Genomic DNA, 21,068 nt, shown 5'->3' on the forward strand with positions numbered 1-21,068 from the left:
TGTTTTGGTTTCTTCTTTTTTTTTTTTTTTTTTTTTTTTTTTTTTTTTTTTTTTGCGGTATGCAGGCCTCACTGTTGTGGCCTCTCCCGTTGCGGAGCACAGGCTCTGGACGCGCAGGCTCAGCGGCCATGGCTCACGGTCCCAGCCGCTCCGCAGCATGTAGGATCTTCCCTGGCCGGGGCACGAACCCATGTCCCCTGCATCGGCAGGCAGACTCTCAACCACTGCGCCACCAGGGAAGCCCCGGTTTATTATTCTTGATTGAAGTTATTGTCAGTTAAACACCCAGTTTAGCTTTGTTTGTGAAAGTAATAGTCGTAAGAACAAATCAACCCCGGAAATTAATGTTTATTTCATTCATTTGCTTAAATTACAGGTGTTCCTGAGAAGCCTCAAATTAGCGGATTTTCATCCCCAGTTATGGAGGGAGACTTGATGCAGCTGACTTGTAAAACATCTGGTAGTAAACCTGCAGCTGATATAAGATGGTTCAAAAATGACAAAGAGATTAAAGGTAAGGAATGGAGAAAGATCTCCAAATCAAAATTAATGTGCTGAAACTAGTGTGAAGTGTTAGATCCAGGGCATTTTACATTTTCCTTTTCAAACCACAGTCACTTTCTGATTAAGTGTAATTTGAACCAGATTTACCTTAAATTAGGTAATTTTACAAGGTATATTAATATTATCTCTGTGTGCCCCATTTTTCTCTTACGTAAAACAGTTTTAACATGATATATATCTAGAGACTTTCCTGGTGATCCAGTGGTAAAGAATCCACCTTATAATGCAGGGGACGTGGGTTTGATCCCTGGTCAGAGAACTAAGATCCCACATTCCGTGGGGCAACTAAGCCCGTGCACCACACCTACTGAGCTCAAGCGCCTCAACTAGAGGGCCTGCGGGCCCCAAACTACAGAGCCCACACGCCCTGGAGCCTGTGCACAACAACTAGAGAAGAGAAAACCCACACACCACAACTAGAGAGAAGCCCGCGTGCTGCAACGAAGAGCCCGAGCATTGCAACGAATGTTTAGCACGCCTCAAGGAAGAGCCTGTGTGCAGCAACTAAGATCCTACACTGCCAAAAATAGATTAAATAAATAAATAATAAATCTTAAAAAAAATGATATATATCTAGTGGGAAACTTGGAGAAATAAATAAGTTAATATATAAAAAATACATAGATTCGTACTTGACAATAGCAAGTGCTAAGTGTTCATGTTAGATGTGATTATTTTAGAGCTCATCTGTAGTGTTTAGATTATAGACAGAGAAACTCCATGAATTATTTCTTCAACTTGTTGGTTCTGAAAATACAAAGTTTTGAGGATAAAACTAGCTAAACATCAATAAATCTGTTTTTCAGTAGTTCTCACACAGGTTAAAATAATGTGCTTGTCTCAGTAAAAATGCACAGAAATGTAAATATTCAGCATAATTCTGCTCTTCATACACTTAAACACACACATGCACACACACACTCTTTTAGGGTGGATTAAGAAGTTTATAGAGGAGGTGGCTAGTAAGTCTGTTAGTGGTTTCTGTACCCCACATACAGAAATCTTGGACCTGACATCACATGTACATTAAAACCCAAATATAAGAATCATCTCTTATGCTTGTTACAAATTTTTCCTATTTATATAGTAATATGTATTATTCTCAAGGTAACCTTCTAGGAGATAGGTTGATGCAAACCATTTTGGTTATTTTAACTTGTAATTCAAGTATCTTACTTGGGCATGGAGGCCCAACAGGTAGAATTGCCTATATTACTAAGAAGTTATGGGTTTACAATCCATACAATTATTCTACCTCTTTTCTATTTTAATTAATTTCTCTCTTTATATTTTTTCCCAAAACAAGGAACTATCTGTAATTTATCCATAATTACTACCTTTACTTTAGAACTTCTAATAAATACATGTTATTGGACTAACTTTGGAGAAGTACAAGCACCCATTTCACAAGTTAGATACATCACTTTGCTAAGTTAAACTTGCTCTTATATTCTGCCAGGGCTCAGTACCATCCATTCTAATTCTGCCTTTAGGATATATTTGTTTAGGTTAGTGTGTTAAATGTCTAGTCTTGGTTGGAGCTTTTCTAAATGGACCCTCTACACTGTATCCAGAGTTATCTTACTATGACAAGGTTCTAATCCAGCCACTTTTTCTGCGTAAGCACTTCTGATTGAAAGTCCTAACCTGGAGGATAAGTTTAAAATCCGATTTCCTTGGCCTATAAGAAAGCTCCTAGCAGTGAATTCTTACAAATCAGATGATTTTCTATGTGAAAGGCTTGGTTTATGCTAGAATGTTTTTCTTAAATACTCTCCTTCGGTTAAATTGTTTTATTACCTACATGCATCTCTTTCTGAATTTTGACATAATTAGTGAGTTAGTTTCTCTTAATTTCTTACCATTTTATTTGTGTTTTGGATAAATATATCCTCAAGGAGGTCAGAGACTAACATAATAGTCATTAATATTGGTTGATTGTTTTTAACATTGTAGCCTTATGAGAAATGCATAATGTTTTCATTAAAAATATTTTTATAAAATATCTTAATTTTTTACAAATTTGGCTTCTGCCCTGAATGCCAGATTTATTCATAAACTAGGTAGAGAGGGGACTTTTGTTTACATGTAAAAACATGAAATTTTGATCTTATAAACACCATACTTTAAAATCATCTGAATCAAGACTAGAATGAAAATCAAGAGAAAACCATATACAGAATCAGCATTTGGTTCTGTGTTCTATTCAGAAGTAGTGAAGCTTTGTTTTTTCTGTGTTCTTCAATGCATGGCCATTAATAGAGCATTTATTATTCCTACACTTGAATTCATCTATATAGCTCTTTATTTGTTTATAACTCTTATTTTGCATGTTTACATAGTTTGTCTTTACAATGATATGGTGAACTTCCTGAGTTCTCTAAAATATTTTTATAGGTGTATAGGCAAATATGCTGTATTAAGTACTCTATACAGACTGCACGTTCATTATTATTGCTGTGCTCTATACATGTGAAGTGAAAGTTCACTCTAAAGTCCCTCAGCAAATACACCTCACTGAAAGGAGTGTTCTGTCCTTATCTTGCACTCTTGTCTTTTCAGAAATCAAAATTTGACTTCCTATTATCATGTAACAATTTTTACTATAATACCACTTGAGATTTTTTAAAAAGACACTCCCTAGTATAAAGAATTGGAAAAGATAGGCTAATCAAATCCAGTTAAATTCAATTTGATAAGAAATTGTTAAAATGTGTCCCAATTATACAGTATTCTATGGTCATGAGTGAATATCCAAATGAAGAAAATAAGAACCTTGACCTGGAGATGTTTAAAATGTCTTTGGGGTGATAAAACCAGCTATGAGGAATACTTTCCTATAAAGAGGAATGTGTAACATTATGTAAATCCCAAAGTAGTTATTACAGTCAAAGGAAAGTATTATTTTCCATACGTTTTAACTAAGCACTGGCCAGTTCAGCATATTGACACTGTGTTGTTTCAGACTCTGTATGATAGAGGTAGGGGCTTTCAAAGTGACTTCTGATTTCAGGAGGAGTCATTGTTCTGCACGTTTTTTCTCCATTATTATCTAACATATGAATTTAATCACCAAGTTTCTGGGAGAAAGTTGTTTCATAGTCCTAGCTGATCACATTTTCTTGGCCAGGATATTTCCATGTTAGATTATACAGCATGGTTCTCAAACTTTAGCAGGCATCATCATCACCTCCAGGGCCTGTTAAAACCCAGATTATAGGGGCCTGACCCCAGATTTTCTGATTGAGTAGATCTGGGTTGGAAATCGAGAACATATATAGTTAGCAGTGTGTTGAATTTGTGAGAGATGATGATGCTCCTGTTTGGAGACCACAATGGTATATAGAGAACATAATGTTGAGAAGTATCAGTAACATATTGAAGTCTTGCCTCTGTCTCTGAACTTTAGTTTTCTCATCTAATAAATGAGGATTATAAAGCTTGCCTCAAAGTGCTATTGCAAGGATTTCATACAAGCCAATATGTATAAAGTGTTTTCACAGTATAAGGAATCAATGAATATATTTTAGATATTATTATTATTGTTATCATTATTACTACTATCTTGAGCAAACCATGATTGGTGAGTTGTAACAATCCCTGAATTAGTCCTAGAACTATAACCGAAACAGAATTATTTCTTTAAGGTATTCACTTTTGGGGGATGGACATATGAACATAAGATCTAACAAGTATAGTAACAGACATATGAACTGACTACAGTTTTTGTACAAAACAAGAAGTAGAGATGTGCCCTACTTTGTGGCAGAGGTAAAGACAAGAGTTCATTGATGAATGAGAGTACTCAGTAAGTATAAGTTAAATGAATAAGTGGATCTTAAATGATGAATGGAATTCACTATATGGGTTGTGGGTAAAAGTAGGTGGTAGAGCATTCTAAAGAAAGAAACCATGTGTTTATGCAGAGTAAAATCATGTGATTGTTTGAAGGAACTGAAACTTTCTGTTCGATACAGACATGAGAGATAAATGGGAAGGTAGGGGCCAGTTAAGTCATGGAAGATCTTTTACTCCAGATTAAGGAGTTTGGAATTTATTCTGTAGGCAGTGGTGAAACACTTTCTTCTATACGCTTTAAACGGTGGAATGAATAATCATAATTTTCATCTAACTCTCCTTTTTCATCCTGATGAGTCCGACTCAGAAATCCCTTTGGTGCCTCCGGGCAGCTCTGTATTCAAAACTGCAGGGGGTTTCACTGTAGCTTTTAATCTTCTGTGTAGCTAGGAAGTTGGAAATTTTGCCATTTAGTGTAGTGAAAAAATGTGTATTGCCTTCCTAAATCTATCAGTGTCCTGAGAACTTGTATAAACTTTCCATTCCATGTATAAGTTTAGTAACTTGTAGTTTGAGCAGTTATCATCATAAAATCTTAAGATTTTCTTTTCCAGCCAACTAGTTTTTACATGAATGTGTTAGGCAGAATTCTATGAGAACCCTCAATGACCCGCATTTTTGTATAATCTTTTCCCCTGGAGTGTAGGAAGGACTTGAGAATATATGTGACGTAACTGCCTTGATCATGTTGATCATGTTACCTTACATGGCAAAAGGGATTTTACAGATATAATTATGGATCCCTTTTGAGTTCATCAAGGGGAGATTACTAAGGGAAACCTGACATAATGAGGTGAAGTTTTTATAAAAGAATAAAGAGTCAGACATCCTCCCCCTGGCCTGGAAGAAAGCAAATAGCCATGTGTGTACTGTCTATAGGGGCCATGTGACAAAGAACTGTGGGTGACCTCTAGGAGCTGAAAGCTGTTCCTGAGTGGCAGCTAGTGAGAAATGGGGACCTCGGACATACAGCATCAAGGAGGTAAATTTGCCAACAATCAGTGAGTTTGTAGAGGACTCTAAAAGCTACATGGGAATCGCAGCCTCAGCCAACACCATGATTTCAGCCTGGTGACACTGAGAAGAGGACCAGGATAAGCCCTATCTGGACTCTTAATCCATAGAAATTGTGAGATAATAAATGCATATTGCTTTAGGACACTAAGCTTTTAATCATTTATTATGCACCAGTAGCAGGAAATTGAGATCCAGAAAGGCAGAATGATTTCTCATAGTCACACATCTGACAAATAATGAGCTTGAATATTCCAATTCTAAGACCCAGCACTTGAATTGGGGAAGAAAGCTGAAGCCTGGAAGAATATTTAAGGGACATTTCAAACATGAATTAGTAAGGCCCTGAACTAATGGATGAAATGGCAGTTTTTTAAATGGATGGATTTAAAAGAGAAGACAAATTCCAGGTGAACTTGGTGAATAAGTCTGGGAGATGGAGCAAAAATAAGGGTCAAAGACAATACAATTTGGGTGCCAACACAACTTGATTAGTGAACATGTGGAAATAAGAAAGGCATTAGGAGAAATTAGTTCAGAAATAAATGATGATATGTTTATTCTTTGAGATTGAAGTAACTATATATTGGTAGAATCTAAAAGTTAAACTTAGCAGGCTTTTGGAGTTAGGTGACTTATGATTAAGAAAGGGATTCTGACAACACAAAGGTCTATCATCTCTTATGAAGGACATTTTTAGTTTTAGTCTTTACAACTAGTTATTACCCTTTATTTGTTCAGCACACTCCCAACAGAAACCCCCTCAGTACTTCCTTAGGACCCTGAGAATCATGCTATGTAGTAACCTGCATATTCATCAAAGCCTGACTTTGTGGGGAGTCACTGAAGCTTGTCAGTGCCTAATAGTATTGCCTGTATTCTACAAATGTTACTTACTTCGTGTACATTTTTTGTTTCAAATGTTGGACCATCAAGCTTAAACTGACTTTAGCTGTGTTGCCCTGTGTGAACAGGACTCTTCACATACACTTTAGTGTTAATCAAAAATAATGCAGCAGCTCATTTTCAAGTTGGCTAAATATAGTATAATTGTACTATAAGCTACTTAAATAATTTTTCAGCATTTGGAAACTTGAGAGTGAATTTCTGAATGTTGTGTTTCTTAAAAGGTAGCCTTTAGACTGCTCGGATTAGAATCACCTGAGGTACTAGTTAGAAAAATGAAAATTCCTTGTCTCAATGTAGACCTTTAAAATAGAATTTCTGGCTGTCAAACCTAGAAGTCCTGATATTTATTAAGTACCTCTGTTGACGCTTAGGCTCACTATAGTTTGAGAATGCATAGAATTAGAGACCAGTAAGCCAAGTATTAATAGATATTCAAAGAAAGAAAGAGAGGAGGTCCTAATCTAATAAGTTTAGAAAATGACTCGATATTCTATGCCCTTTATGAATCTATTCTTAGAGGGAGATTCTCTAAAACTAAATCAAAATGCACTTCAGTGCTTTAACATTTCTGAGAATTAATGCAAATTTCTGTTAGACAACATCTTAGCCGTATTCTTTGGCCATATGGTTTTTAAAATTTGTTTTGTGTTTCTTGCATTGAACTTTGTGGAATCTACTTTGAGAAACAGTAATTATATATTTAATTTAAATACTCTCCCTGGTGTAAAACAGTTTTGGCCTAATACTTCATTTAATGTCAGTTGCACAAAGCCTTAATTTAAATAAGTGAAATACTAACATGTTATACAGAGATTGTGAATTCTCTTGAGCTAAACACAAAAGAAAATAAAAAGGAGATATTTGTGTGCCCTGAGCTTAAAGCTCCTGTATCACGTGTGAGAAGGATTAATTAAAAGTGTTAGTGTTTAAACTTACAGAGTATACCATATATCAATGATTTTTTTTAGTTCTTTTGTTTAAACTTCCTGCTTTGAAAGTGTCCTTGCCATTTAAATCTGAATCATGCTGGACCCCATATTAAATGAGAAAAAGAAATAGCATTAGTAATACCTGTAAGTGAGGTGTGTGTGTGTGTGTGTGTGTGCGTGTGTGGGTGTGTGTACATACCACTTGGGGTTTTCTAAATGCTGTTGACTGTATTACCTCAAGACTCTCTCAAGATACAATGAGATACATAAAACATCTTTCTGGAAAGAGATAAAGCAGTTGTTTGATCTGAGTGTGAATGGCTGATGAAAGCAAATGATCACCAAAAATCTTTGAGAAACTTTTTAAAAATGTCTTATTTTTTAAAAGCAAATTTATTGAGATATAATGGACAAAAAACAATCTACACATATTTTATGTGTGCAGTTTGGTATTATTTCACAAGTGTATATGGTGATGAGACCATCACTACGATCAAGATAATGAATATATTCATTATCTACAAAAGTTTGTCCATACACCTTCATAATTCCTTCCTCCTGTCCTTCTTTGCCCACACCCCCATCTCACTTCCAGGAAACCACTATTCTACTTTATGTCATTATAGATTACATTTTCTAGAATTTTATATAAATCAAATCATATAGTACATACTCTTCTTTGATTTATTTCCCTCAGGATGAATATTCTGAGATTCATCCATGTTGCATATATAAAGGTTGTTGCTGTCTATTGCTGACTCATACTCTATTGTATGTATCTGTACTATAATTTCTTTATCCATTTATCTGGGGATAGACATTTGGGTTGTTTACAGTTTGGGACCATTGCAGTAAAGCTGCTATGGACATTTAGGTGTACGTCTTTGTATGTATCTATGCTCTTATTTCTCTTGTGTAAATGCCTAGGAGCAGAATGGCTGGGTCATATAGAAGACACATGTTTAATTTTTTAAAGGCATTTCCAAACGATTTTTCAAAGTGCTTGTACTCCTTCATGAAATCCAACTTTTACATTTTAGTATTATTATTTTTTACTTTTTTGAATCATGCTTTGGTATTATATGTAAGATGATTTGCCTAATCCAAGATCACAAAGAATTACTTCCAAAAATTTCATATTTTTAGGTTTTGCATGTATTTTGAGTGACTTTTTATTTTCAGTGCCCTTGTCTTTTCTTTCTCTCAGCTGTATTATTTCTAGGTCAGTTTTGATAGATTGATTGATCTCATTATAGATAGCATTTTCCTGCTTCTATGAATGCAGAGTATTTTTTGATTGGATTCCAGACATTATAAGTTTTACCTTTCTGGTACTGAATGTTCTCCTATTCCTATAGGTATTCTTAAGCTTTGTTCTGGTTAAGTAATTTAGAGTTTAATACTTTCAGAGCTTCTTTTAAATTTCTTAGGTGGGACCAGAGCAGCTTTTATTCTTAGAATCACTTAATTCTCATTACTCAGATAAAATCCTCTGAGTGCCCAGGGTACCAATTATGAGTGTTTTTCAGTCAGGTTAGTTAGAACAGGCATTATTCCCTGCCTGTGTAAGCATCATGTACTGTTTCCTCTAATCCTTTTTGATAGTTCTTGTCCTAGCCCCAAACACTTTCTTCACACAGATACACCGATCAATAATTACTTTGCCAAATACTGTGAGGGACACTGCAGATGTCTGGAGTCATCTCTTTGTGGAGCTCTTTCATTTTTGATACTCTGCCCTATAAACTCTAGCTGCTGTGGCCTTCTTAGACACCCAGCTCCATCAGCATAACTCAGGGAGGCCACCAGGGTCTGCATGGGTTTCCCTCCACACAACACAGTCTAGAAAATCTCTCAAGGCATTAAGCAGGGACAAATTTTAGGGTTCATCTCATTCATTTTCCATCTCTCTGGGATAACTGTCCATTATTGTTATGTTAAATATCTTGAAAACTCTTGTTTACAGATAACAGGTAAATCCAACTTTGTTATTCTGCTAGGCTGGAAGCAAAAGTTATTTTGCCTTTGTTTTTGAAATGTAGAGAAATAATAACTTTATCTAAATGGTAGTATGTTTTAATTTTGTCTGATTGCTTATTTGTTTTAAGATGATATAATACATTTAAGGGGATGAACATGAATAAGTGTAAAATGTATCCATACTCACTTTTACAAAATATTTTAGATTAATAATTCTGCTAGTTTTAAAGCTAAAAATTATTTGATTTAGCTATAGAAATTCAGTACTGTTATACATTATTGTGGGAATGGAAAGAAAAGTTCCAGCATGTATATAATGAGATAAGTAAGTATAAATCTTTGACTGGATTTTACTTATTGTCAAGAAAGAACACTCTATCAACAAAATAATGTTTTTCTTTGTTGTTAATTCATGTTTTTAACCAAGGGTTTTTTAAATTAATTAATTTATTTATTTATTCACACACACACACACACACACACACACACACATACACTGTATTTTATGTTTACAGAAGATAAATCAACTGACACCAAGCATTGTAGATGGATGACCACAACAAAAGCAACAATTATTGCAATTACCAAACACGAAACACACTCATACTATGCCATAATATTGACATTCAGTCTAGTAATCCTCCACTGTAACAGCTCCTTTACTTTGCAGTGAAAATTGATTTGTGTATTTTATGCCTCTGAGTCCTTGTGGGATTTTTTTTTTATTCAAACAGAAAGTCACAAAAATTATAATCATCCTCATCAGTTCACTCAGTCCCATGTAATTAATTTTTTTTCATCTTGATCTTTTGTTAGCATTTTTATGAATTCATCAGTTTTCCATTAGAGTTCTGAAAATGCTTATTCATTCAGTTCAGCAGTATAGTCAGTTACCAGAAACCTGTACTTGTGAGAGTCTTTTCCATGAATTCCTTGAAGATGAAACCCTTTTATAGGAAGATTTTTGCAAAAGCATCAGAGTACACCCAGAATTGTCTGTAAATGACAAAAGACTTAAAAATGACCATGGTTAAAGATTTGATGAAATTTCATAATAATGCAATTGACAAGGAAATTTAGTTATTTCTGATATATATATTTTAAAGTAATAAGTAGACATGAATTATAACATTATACCAGAACATATTAGATTTTTAGAAATTTCCTGTAATGTCTAAAACATGTATATTAACAAATTTCCATACAAATAACCCAAAGAAAGTTTAGTATTAGTTGTTTTTGTTTGTTTGTTTCTTTGTTTATACTGCAGGTTCTTATTAGTCATCAATTTTGTACACATCAGTGTATACATGTCAATCCCAATCGCCCAATTAAGCACACCACCATCCCCACCCCACCGTGGTTCTCCCCTCTTGGTGAACATACGTTTGTTCTCTACATCTGTATCTCAACTTCTGCCCTGCAAACCAGTTCATCTGTACCATTTTTCTAGGTTCCACATACATGAATTAATATACGATATTTGTTTTTCTCTTTCTGACTTACTTCACTCTCTATGACAGTCTCTAGATCCATCCACGTCTCAACAAATGACTCAATTTCATTCTTTTTATGGCTGAGTAATATTCCATTGTATATACATACCACATCTTCTTTATCCATTCATCTGTCAGTGGGCATTTAGGTTGTTTCCATGACCTGGCTATTGTAAATAGTGCTGCAATGAACATTGGGATGCATGTGTCTTTTTGAATTATGGTTTTCTCTGGTATATGCCCAGTAGTGGGATTGTTGGATCATATGGTAATTCTATTTTTAGTTTTTTAAGGAACCTTCATACTGTTCTCCATAGTGGCTGTATCAATTTACATTCTGAACAACAATGCAAGAGTGTTCCCTCTTCTCCACACCCACTCCAGCATTTATTGTTTGTAGATTTTTTGATGACGGCCATTCTAACTGGTGTGAGGTGATACCTCATTGTACTTTTGATTTGCATTTCTCTAATGATTAGTGATGTTGAGCAACTTTTCATGTGCTTCTTGGCCATTTGTATGTCTTCTTTGGAGAAATGTCTATTTAGTTCTTCTGCCCATTTTCGGATTGGGTTGTTTGTTTCTTTAATATTGAGCTGCATGAGCTGTTTATATATTTTGGAGATTAATCCTTTGTCCGTTGATTCATTTGAGAATATTTTCTCCCACTCTGAGGGTTGTCTTTTCATCTTGTTTATAGTTTCCTTTGCCGGGCAAAAGCTTTGAAGTTTCAGTAGGTCCCATTTGTTTATTTTTGTTTTTATTTCCATTCCTCTAGGAGGTGGATCAAAAAAAGATCTTGCTGTGAGTTATGTCAAAGAGTGTTCTTCCTATGTTTTCCTCTAAGAGTTTTATAGTGTCTGGTATTACATTTAGGTCTCGAATCCATTTTGAGTTTATTTTTGTGTATGGTATTAGGGAGTATTCTAATTTTCTTTTACATGTAGCTGTCCAGTTTTCCCAGCACAGCTTATTGGAGAGACTGTCTTTTCTCCATTATATATCTTTGCCTCCTTTTTCATAGACTAGTTGACCATAGGTGTGTGGATTTATCTCTGGGCTTTGTATCTTGTTCCATTGATCTATGTTTCTGTTTTTGTGCCAGTACCATATTGTCTTGATTGCTGTAGCTTTGTAGTATAGTCTGAAGTCAGGGAGTCTGATTCCTCCAGCTCCGTTTATTTCCCTCAAGACTGCTTTGGCTATTCGGGGTCTTTTGTGTCTCCATATAAATTATAAGATGATTTGTTCTAGTTCCATTAAAAATGCCATTGGTAATTTGATAGGGATTGCATTGAATCTGTAGATTGCTTTAGGTAGTATAGTCATTTTCACAATATTGATTCTTCCAATCCAAGAACATTGTATATCTCTCCATCTGTTGGTGTCATCTTTAATTTCTTTCATCAGTGTCTTGTAGTTTTCTGCCTACAGGTCTTTTGTCTCCCTAGGTAGGTTTATTCCTAGGTATTTTATTCTTTTTATTGCAATGGTAAAGGAGAGTGTTTCTATAATTTCTCTTCCAGATTTCTCATCATTAGTGTATAGGAATACAAGAGATTTCTGTGCATTAATTTTTTTATCCTGATACTTTACCAAATTCATTGATTAGCTCTAGTATTTTTTGGTGACATTTTTAGGATTCTCTATGTATAGTATCATGTCATCTGCAAACAGTGACAGTTTTACTTCTTCTTTTCCAATTTGTATTCCTTTTATTTCTTTTTCTTCTCTGATTGATGTGGCTAGGACTTCCAAAACTATGTTGAATAATAGTGGTAAGAGTGGACATCCTTGTCTCGTTCCTGATCTTAGAGGAAATGCTTTCAGTTTTTCACCATTGAGAATGATGTTTGCTGTGGGTTTGTTGTATATGGCCTTTATTAAGTTGAGGTAGGTTCCCTCTATGCCCACTTTCTGGAGAGTTTTTATCATAAATGGGTGTTGAATTTTGTCAAAAGCTTTTTCTGGATCTATTGAGATGATCATGTGGTTTTTATACTTCAATTTGTTAATATGGTGTATCACATTCATTGACATGCCTATATTGAAGAATCCTTGCCTCTGTAGGATAAGTCCCACTTGATCATGGTGTATGATAGTTTTAACATGTTGTTGGATTCTGTTTGCTAGTATGTTGTTGAGGAGTTTTGCATCTATATTCATCAGTGATATTGGTCTGTAATTTTCTTTTTTTGTTGTATCTTTTGTTTTTGTATCAGGGTAATGGTGGCCTCATAGAATGAGTTTGGGGGTATTCCTTCCTCTGCAATTTTTTGGAAGAGTTTGAGAAGAATGGGTGTTTTCTCTTCTCAAAATGTTTGACAGAACTCACTTGTGAAGCCATTTGGTCCTGGACTTTTGTTTGTTGGAAGATTTTTAATCACAGTTTCAATTTCATTACTTGTGATTGATCTGTTCATATTTCCTGTTTCTTCCTGGTTTGGTCTTGGAAGGTTATACCTTTCTAAGTATTTGTCCATTTCTTCCAGGTTGTCCATTTTATTGGCATAGAGTTAGTTGTAGTAGTCTCTTAGGATGCTCTGTATTTCTGCAATGTCTGTTGTAACTTCTCCTTTTTCATTTTGAATTTTATTGATTTGAGACCTCTCTCTCTTTTTCTTGATGAATCTGGCTAATGGTTTATCAATTTTGTTTATCTTCTCAAAGAACCAGCTTTTAGTTTTATTCACCTTTGCTATTGTTTTCTTTGTTTCTATTTCATTTATTTCTGCTCTGATCTTTATGATTTCTTTCCTTCTGCTAACTTTGGGTTTTGTTTGTTCTTCTTTCTCTAGTTCCTTTAGGTATAAAGTTAGATTGTTTACTTGAGATTTTTCTTGTTTCTTCAGGTAAGCTTGTATAGCTATAAACTTCCTTCTTAGAACTGCTTTTGCTGCATCCCATAGGTTTTGGATCATCGTGTTTTCATTGTCATTTGTCTCTAGGTAGTTTTTGATTTCCTCTTTGATTTCTTCAGTGATCACTTGGTTATTTAGTAACGTATTGTTTAGCCTCCATGTGTTTGTGTTTTTTACGTTTTTTTTCCCCTGTAATTCATTTCTAATCTCATAGTGTTGTGGTCAGAAAGTATGCTTGATATGATTTCAATTTTTTTTTTAAATTTACTGAGGTTTGATTTGTGACCCAAGATGTGATCTATTCTGGAGAATGTTCCACACGCACTTGAGAAGAAAGTGTAATCTGCTGGTTTTGGATAGAATGTCCTATAAATATCAATTAAATCTATCTGGTATATTGTGTCATTTAAAACTTCTGCTTCCTTATTTATTTTCATTTTGGATGATCTGTCCATTGGTGTAAGTGAGGTGTTAAAATCCCCCACTATTATTTTGTTACTGTCGATTTCCTCTTATAGCTGTTAGCAGTTGCCTTATGTATGGTTGTGTTCCTATATTGGGTGTATATATATTTATAATTGTTATATCCTCTTCTTGGATTGGTCCCTTGATCATTATGTGGTGTCCTTCCTTGTCTCTTGTAACATTCTTTATTTCTTTATTACTCAACGTTTTTAACTTAAGGGTTAAAGCAAGTGAAAATCTCACTCATCCAGAAATCATCAGCCAACAAACAATCTTGAGATCATAATAACATAAATATTCAAATGTACTAGCTTTTTAGCTCACATCTGCTAATGGTGGGACTCAATCTCTGTTCAAATTCTCCTCAGGTTATTTCCAAAAGATACTTTATGGCTTTTTCATGTGCTAAGAAAGATGCCTCTCCCATTCATTAGCTTTAGATTCTTCATGGAAATGTAGTTCTTTATGGTTTTTGTGGCATATGAGGAGAGAAAGTCTTGTTCCCATCATCGTTAGCAAATGATCTTCCTGGGACCCAGGAAGGTATTTTATGAAATTTATGAATCAGATCTTTCTAAAAATGATTATTTAATTCTTTGATCAGTAAAAGTCAAAAGAGATCAGAGATAAGAAGGGAGAAGAATAATAGAATATAAAATGAAAAAATAGTAATTTATTTATGAATTTTATGAACACGTGAATGGTGTTGAACCTTATGAACGTCCCAGTGGACACTTGGAATTTAAAAGTGATATGTAGCTCAGAAAACAAGACAACCTGTTGAAAAATAATCAACAAAACTATGAGAGAGAGCGAAACATTGTATTCAGAAAGCTAATTTTACATTACAGATGTTTTACTGATGCAAATGAATCATTTTCACAAGAGGTTGATGAGGGGCAGGTTTATTTTTTCTTGCATGTGCTGAATCCTACAAGATTTTATAAAATAAATTGATGACTAGAAAATTGTATCATCACAGGTGTTTCAAAGGAGTTACACTGCCTGCTGCTTATAGAATTTACTCAAATGGATAGACTTTTTTTACTTTCTTATAGGATTTACTCCAATGGATGGGCTTTTTAAAATTTTTCTGCCATCTGTTATCATCTTTTGGGCCTACAATAAAACACCTTTTTCAATAGAAAATAAATCTTTCAATCTTAAGTAGAAGGAAGGAGATTATAATCTACACAAATATAGTGACTACCCTGAGGCATCAGGCTCAGAGTCAGGTTTCTGTGTTTGTTTTTTTTTTCCAGTAAGATGGTATTATCTTTTTGATTCGGCCTAGGATGTAGTGCACAAAATATAAAATATTTTCTTAGAAGCGGTTACAAGTGAAAGTTGACTTCTCATGTCTAAACGTTTGGCTAATGGCACTGAGGTTCATTAACCTACTCTCAAGTGAAAAGAGGTTATTGTAAGGTTTTCCTGACCATTGCCAAGTGAAAGGAGCACAATGGAACCTATTTATAGCCATAGAGATTATTCCCTGGATGTAAACATTTCACTGGTTGACTGGCTTCATAGTGACTTAGCTTCTTTTTGTCTATAAGTACACCCAGCTATCTGCTTCTTCCTCTGTTTTGCACACCTTTTCTCTACATCATGAATCATGCTCTCTTAGTAGATTGGCTAAATCATGGCTTTCTGAGAATTAGCTGTGGGATATACATGTGCCTGTGTGTGTGTGTACGTGTGTATACATGTGTGTGCTCAAGCATGTGTTTTTACTTCAATTTCTTTGAACTCTTCAGGGTTTTAAATCACATTAAGATACATGATAGAGATTCTGAAACAGGCTAGTTAACTACATTGGTTCTGTTTGGGGATAAAGTTTCATGCTTTCCACCCTGGAGATTAGGCAGCTGGGGGTCAGGTACCTCTTCAGGTTTAATCACATCTAGCTGAAGTGACATGCTACAGAGCATGGCGATTTCTGGGCACAGAATGTCTACCAAAGAAATTACATAGCAGAGGGATTTACTATTAAAAGGCAAATCTGGTTATGGCAAACACCATGAATTCAAATTCATCAAGTACAGACACTATAGAGGGTTACAAACTTATTTTCACATGTTGATATAATTTTTAGATTTTATGACTGTAATTCTGTTAGATGTAAAATATTGAGGAGTCTCTAATAAAATATTGTTCTCTAGGATTAAATATGGGAAGTGCTGATATTTCCTCCCTACCCTACTTCCTTTTTGGGTTTTATTTATGAACAATTGATAGGATATAAACTAAGCCCAAAGTGCCCAAGATAAATTCCACAAGTTATGCAGGATATACCTCACAGCTCATGAACAAGCTGTGTAAGTCAGAAAGAGGGAAACCTTGTTGAAACTGACAAAGGCTGCTTTTTAGCTCATTCCATTAGTTTTACAGAAATAATAAGTAATATTCATATGCTACTGAATATTCAAAGAACGTGATAATAAAATTAAGAAGATTTTCTTGAGAACAAGCTAATCTCTCTCTTGGGCTATCACAATTATTAACTAATCTCCTGAGTAACCATTTTTCTCCTAAATAGTCTATCTCCCATACTTTTTTCAAAAGAGATATCTGATGGGGTGAGTTCCAGAGAGGCTATCGGATATTGTTAATCTTTAAACTATTATTCTCTTTGCTATTTTGAACATGCTAATAGTTTTAGAAATATTTAAATAATATAGTTACATATCTGTCTTTCTCACCAGACTGGGATTCCTTTCTTTATTTAACTTTTGACAGACAGAATCTGGCATGGTGTCAAACACATGGTACGAGCTCAAGGTACCATGGAGATTATATGGAGAATAAGTGAATCATTTGGGTTAAAGTGTTCTCAAGACTTTAATAATTTTGAAAGGTGGTGACTCTCTTCTTTACTGGATACTCTCCTGGACTGAACAAGCCAGTTCTTGGTGTTCTTCTTAGGTGCACACCACTAAATACAGAGTTAAATAAATATAAATATAGAATTAATTAATCACTTGGGTGAAAGTGATCTAAGACTTTAATTCAGTAATTTTCAAAGGAGATGACTCTGCTCCTTATGGATGATTCTACTGAACTGAACAATATACTTCTTAGTGCTCTTCTAAGGTATTAAATCTTGATATGTATTTTGTATTAAGATGTTTAAATTTTCCTGAGCCATCAAGCAGTGATTGAACTAGGTCCAGTGTTTCTGAGGGACAGTGACTCATAACTCATCATGTTCTAGAAGGATTTGTGTAAATACAAAAAACACTGATTAACATAAAAGGTAAGGATATTGAATATGATACAACAGCTAAATTAATGTAGAAATGTAAGATGGAACCTAAAGTGAGATCAGTAAGCAAATTCCTCTTACAAAGGCTTTCACATTTGCCAGTGGTGAAAAACAAACTTTTATTAGTACTCTTTAGCTAGTACAAAAAGAGAGACATGATCAGTTAATTACTATGTTCACAAACCATTTGTACAAAGAGGTCTAACATTTCCTGGTACTGAGAGTCGAGAGAGAAGAGAATTCCTCTCTGAGTTCATATGTTTTAGACAGAAGTGTCTATATTGAAATGATTTGGCCATAGGGTAAATACAGCAAGATTCATACAGTGAGTCCTTGTAGCACCTCTGAACACAAGTCTGTGGAATAACATTTAAGAGAAAATTGATAAAAACTCTAACCTACTTTGGCTGAAAAATTGAAAAAGGGAATCATGCCTCCTTAATCGATCCTCCATAAATACCCCTTCATCAGTCCTCCATAAATACTATTTTACTCATCTGAGCTTTTGAAATCTATTAACAAGAACTGAGTTTCAATAAAATTCCTTGTCAAGTGAAACAATTATGTTGTATTGATAGTTAATGGTAGAGCCATAGCTTTACAAATCAGGATTATGAGTGGCACCTTCTTATAAAAGTGGAATGTTATGAAAAGGATTTATAAAAGTCTACCCCTATCAGATTGGAGTTATATGAAGGAATACTCATAGGCACTAATGAAATTTGCCTCAAGAATTTGTTTTGAGGTCTCCTCCAGTGAACAAATGAAAGTGGAGATTAAAGTTCTACCATGTAAGACATGGCCTCAGTATTTTTGGTCTGGAGAAAGTTTAAAGCAGATATAAAATCAACTGCTTACCTTGAATATTAAGGAAAGATGATTTGTAAAAAGTCCTGCTTTTACACCTTTGTTAATCCTTCTGCTTTGGCAGCAAGATTTCTCCTCCTGCCCATCTCTGCTCCTACACCTCAGAACCACCTGCCTCTTCCAGCTGACTTTACATTTTCAAAGTTGAGAGAGAAGGTGTCTAAAGCATTCAAATGCCATAGAAAACTTCTGTCATATTGTTCAGCAGCAAGCTTAGCAGTAATTTCTCATCTCTTCCAGAAAATAACTGCCAATCAGTTAGTAAAAAACATTTAAAATTTAATTAAATTATTGAGGGGGCGCCTTCAAGATGGTGGAGGGGTAAGATTTGGAAATCACCTTCCTCCCCACAAATACATCAAAACTACATCTACATGTGGAACAACTACCACAGAACACTGGCAGAAGACCTCAGACGTCCCAAAGGATGCCCTCAGGTGACCTACACGCAGAGGCAGGGGCAAATCCAAAGCTGAACCCCAGGAGCTGTGCGAACAAAGAGAAAGGGACATCGATCCCAGCAGCTTCAGGAGCAGCAGATTAAATCTCCACAATCAACTTGATGTACCCTGCATCTCTGGAATACATGAATAGACAACTAATAATCGCAAATTTGAGGTGGTGGACTTTGGGAACAACTGTAGACTTGGGGCTTGCTTTCTGCATCTAATTTGTTGCTGGTTTTCTGTTTATCTTACTTTAGTATTTAGAGCTTATTATCATTGGTAGATTATTGATTTGGTTGCATTCTTCCTTTTTTTAATTTTGTTTAATATATATATATATTTTTTTCTCTTTTTGTGAGTGTGTATGTGTATGCTTCTTTGTGTGATATTGTCTGTATAGCTTTGCTTTTGCCATTTGTCCTAGGGTTCTGTCTGTCCTTTTTTGGTTTGTTTGTTTTTTTCTAGTATAGTTTTTAACACTTGTTATCATTGGTGGATTTGTTTTTTGGTTTGGTTGCACTTTTCTTTCCATCTCTCGTTCTTTTTTTATTAATTTTTAATTTTTTTATTTGTAATATTTTTTTCTATTTTAATAGCTTTATTTAATTTTATTTATCTATTTATTTTCTTTCTTTTTTTTTTCTCCCTTTTCTTCTGAACTGTGTGGCTGACAGGGTCTTGGTGCTCTGGCCGGGTGTCGGACCTGAGCCTCTGAGGTGGGAGAGCCAAGTTCAGAACATTGGTCCACGAGAGACCTCCTGACCCCATGTAATATCAAACAGTGAAAGCTCTCCCAGAGATCTCCATCTCAACTCTAAAATCCAGCTCCACTCAACGACCAGCAAACTACAGTGCTGGACACCCTATGCCAAACAACTAGCAAGACAGGAACACAAACCCACCCATTAGCAGACAGGCTGCCTAAAATCAAAATAAGTTCACAGACACCCCAAAACACACCACCAGACGTGGTCTTGCCCACCAGAAGGACAATATCCAGCCTCATCCACCAGAACACAGGCACCACTCCCCTCCACCAGGAAGCCTACACTGAACCAACCTTACAAACTGGGAGCAGACACCAAAAACAATGGGAACTACAAACACACAGCCTGCAAAATGGAGCTTCCCAAACACAGTAAGTTAAGCAAAATAAGAAGACAAAGAAATACACAGCAGATGAAGGAGCAAGGTAAAAACCCACCAGACCAAACAAATGAAGAGGAAATAGGCAGTCTACCTGAAAAAGAATTCAGAGTACTGATAGTAAAGATGAGCCAAAATCTTGGAAATAGAATGGAGAAAATGAAAGAAACATTTACCAAGGACCTAGAAGAACTAAAGAGCAAACAAACAATGAGAACAATACAATAAATGAAATCAAAAATTCTCTAGAAGGAATCAATAGCAGAATAACTGAGGCAGAAGAACGGATAAGTGACCTGGAATATAAAATAGTGGAAATAACTACCACAGAGAAAAATAAAGAAAACAGAATAAAAGGAATTGAGGACAGTCTCAGAGACCTCTGGACAACATGAAACACTCCAATTTTCGAATTATAGGGTTCCTAGAAGAAGAAGAGAAATAAAAAGTGACTGAGAAAATATTTGAAGAGGTTATAGTTGAAAACTTCCTTAATATGGGTAAGGAACTAGTCAATCAAGTTCAGGAAGCACAGAGTGTCCCATACAGGATAAATCCAAGGAGAAACATGCCAAGACACATATTAATCAAACTATCAACAATTAAATATGAAACAAATTATTGAAAGCAGCAAGGGAAAAGCAACAATTAACATACAAGGGAAACCTCATAAGGTACAGCTGATCTTTCAGAAGAAACTCTGCAAGCCAGAAGGGAGTGGTAGGACATATTTAAAGTGATAAAAGGGAAAAACCTACAACCAAGATTACTCTACCCACAAGGATCTAATTCAGATTTGACAGAGAAATTAAAAACTTTACAGATAAGCAAAAGCGAAGAGAATTCAGCACCACCAAACCAACTTTACAACAAATGCTAAAGGAACTTCTCTAGGCAGGAAACACAAGAGAAGGAAAAGACTTACAATAACAAACTCAAAACAATTAAGGAAATGGTAATTGGAACATACATATTGATAACTACTTTAAATGTAAATAGATTAAATGCTCCAACCAAATGACACAGACTGGCTGAATGGATACAAAAACAAGACCCATACATATGCTGTCTACAAGAGACCCACTTCAGACCTAGGGACACATACAGACTGAAAGTGAGGGAATGGAAAAAGATATGCAAATGGAAATCAAAAGACAGCTGTAGCAGCAATTCTTGTATCAGACAAAATAGACTTTAAAATAAAGACTATTACAAGAGACAAAGAAGGACACTACATAATGTTCAAGGGAACAATCCAAGAAGAA

At 35.0% G+C, this 21,068-nt stretch overlaps 1 protein-coding gene across 1 annotated transcript in view; it reads left to right on the plus strand.

Moving 5' to 3' along the window:
• The window catches only part of CADM2 (cell adhesion molecule 2), a 244,143-nt gene that overhangs the window by 83,947 nt on the left and 139,128 nt on the right, over positions 1-21,068 (plus strand). The window contains exon 4 of the mRNA XM_060099800.1: positions 377-514. Coding sequence (XP_059955783.1) covers positions 377-514 — 138 coding nt within the window. The remainder of the gene's footprint in view (positions 1-376; positions 515-21,068) is intronic.

This window comes from Mesoplodon densirostris, chromosome 5 (genome assembly GCF_025265405.1).
Source record: "Mesoplodon densirostris isolate mMesDen1 chromosome 5, mMesDen1 primary haplotype, whole genome shotgun sequence".
Taxonomy (NCBI): Eukaryota; Metazoa; Chordata; class Mammalia; order Artiodactyla; family Ziphiidae; genus Mesoplodon; species Mesoplodon densirostris.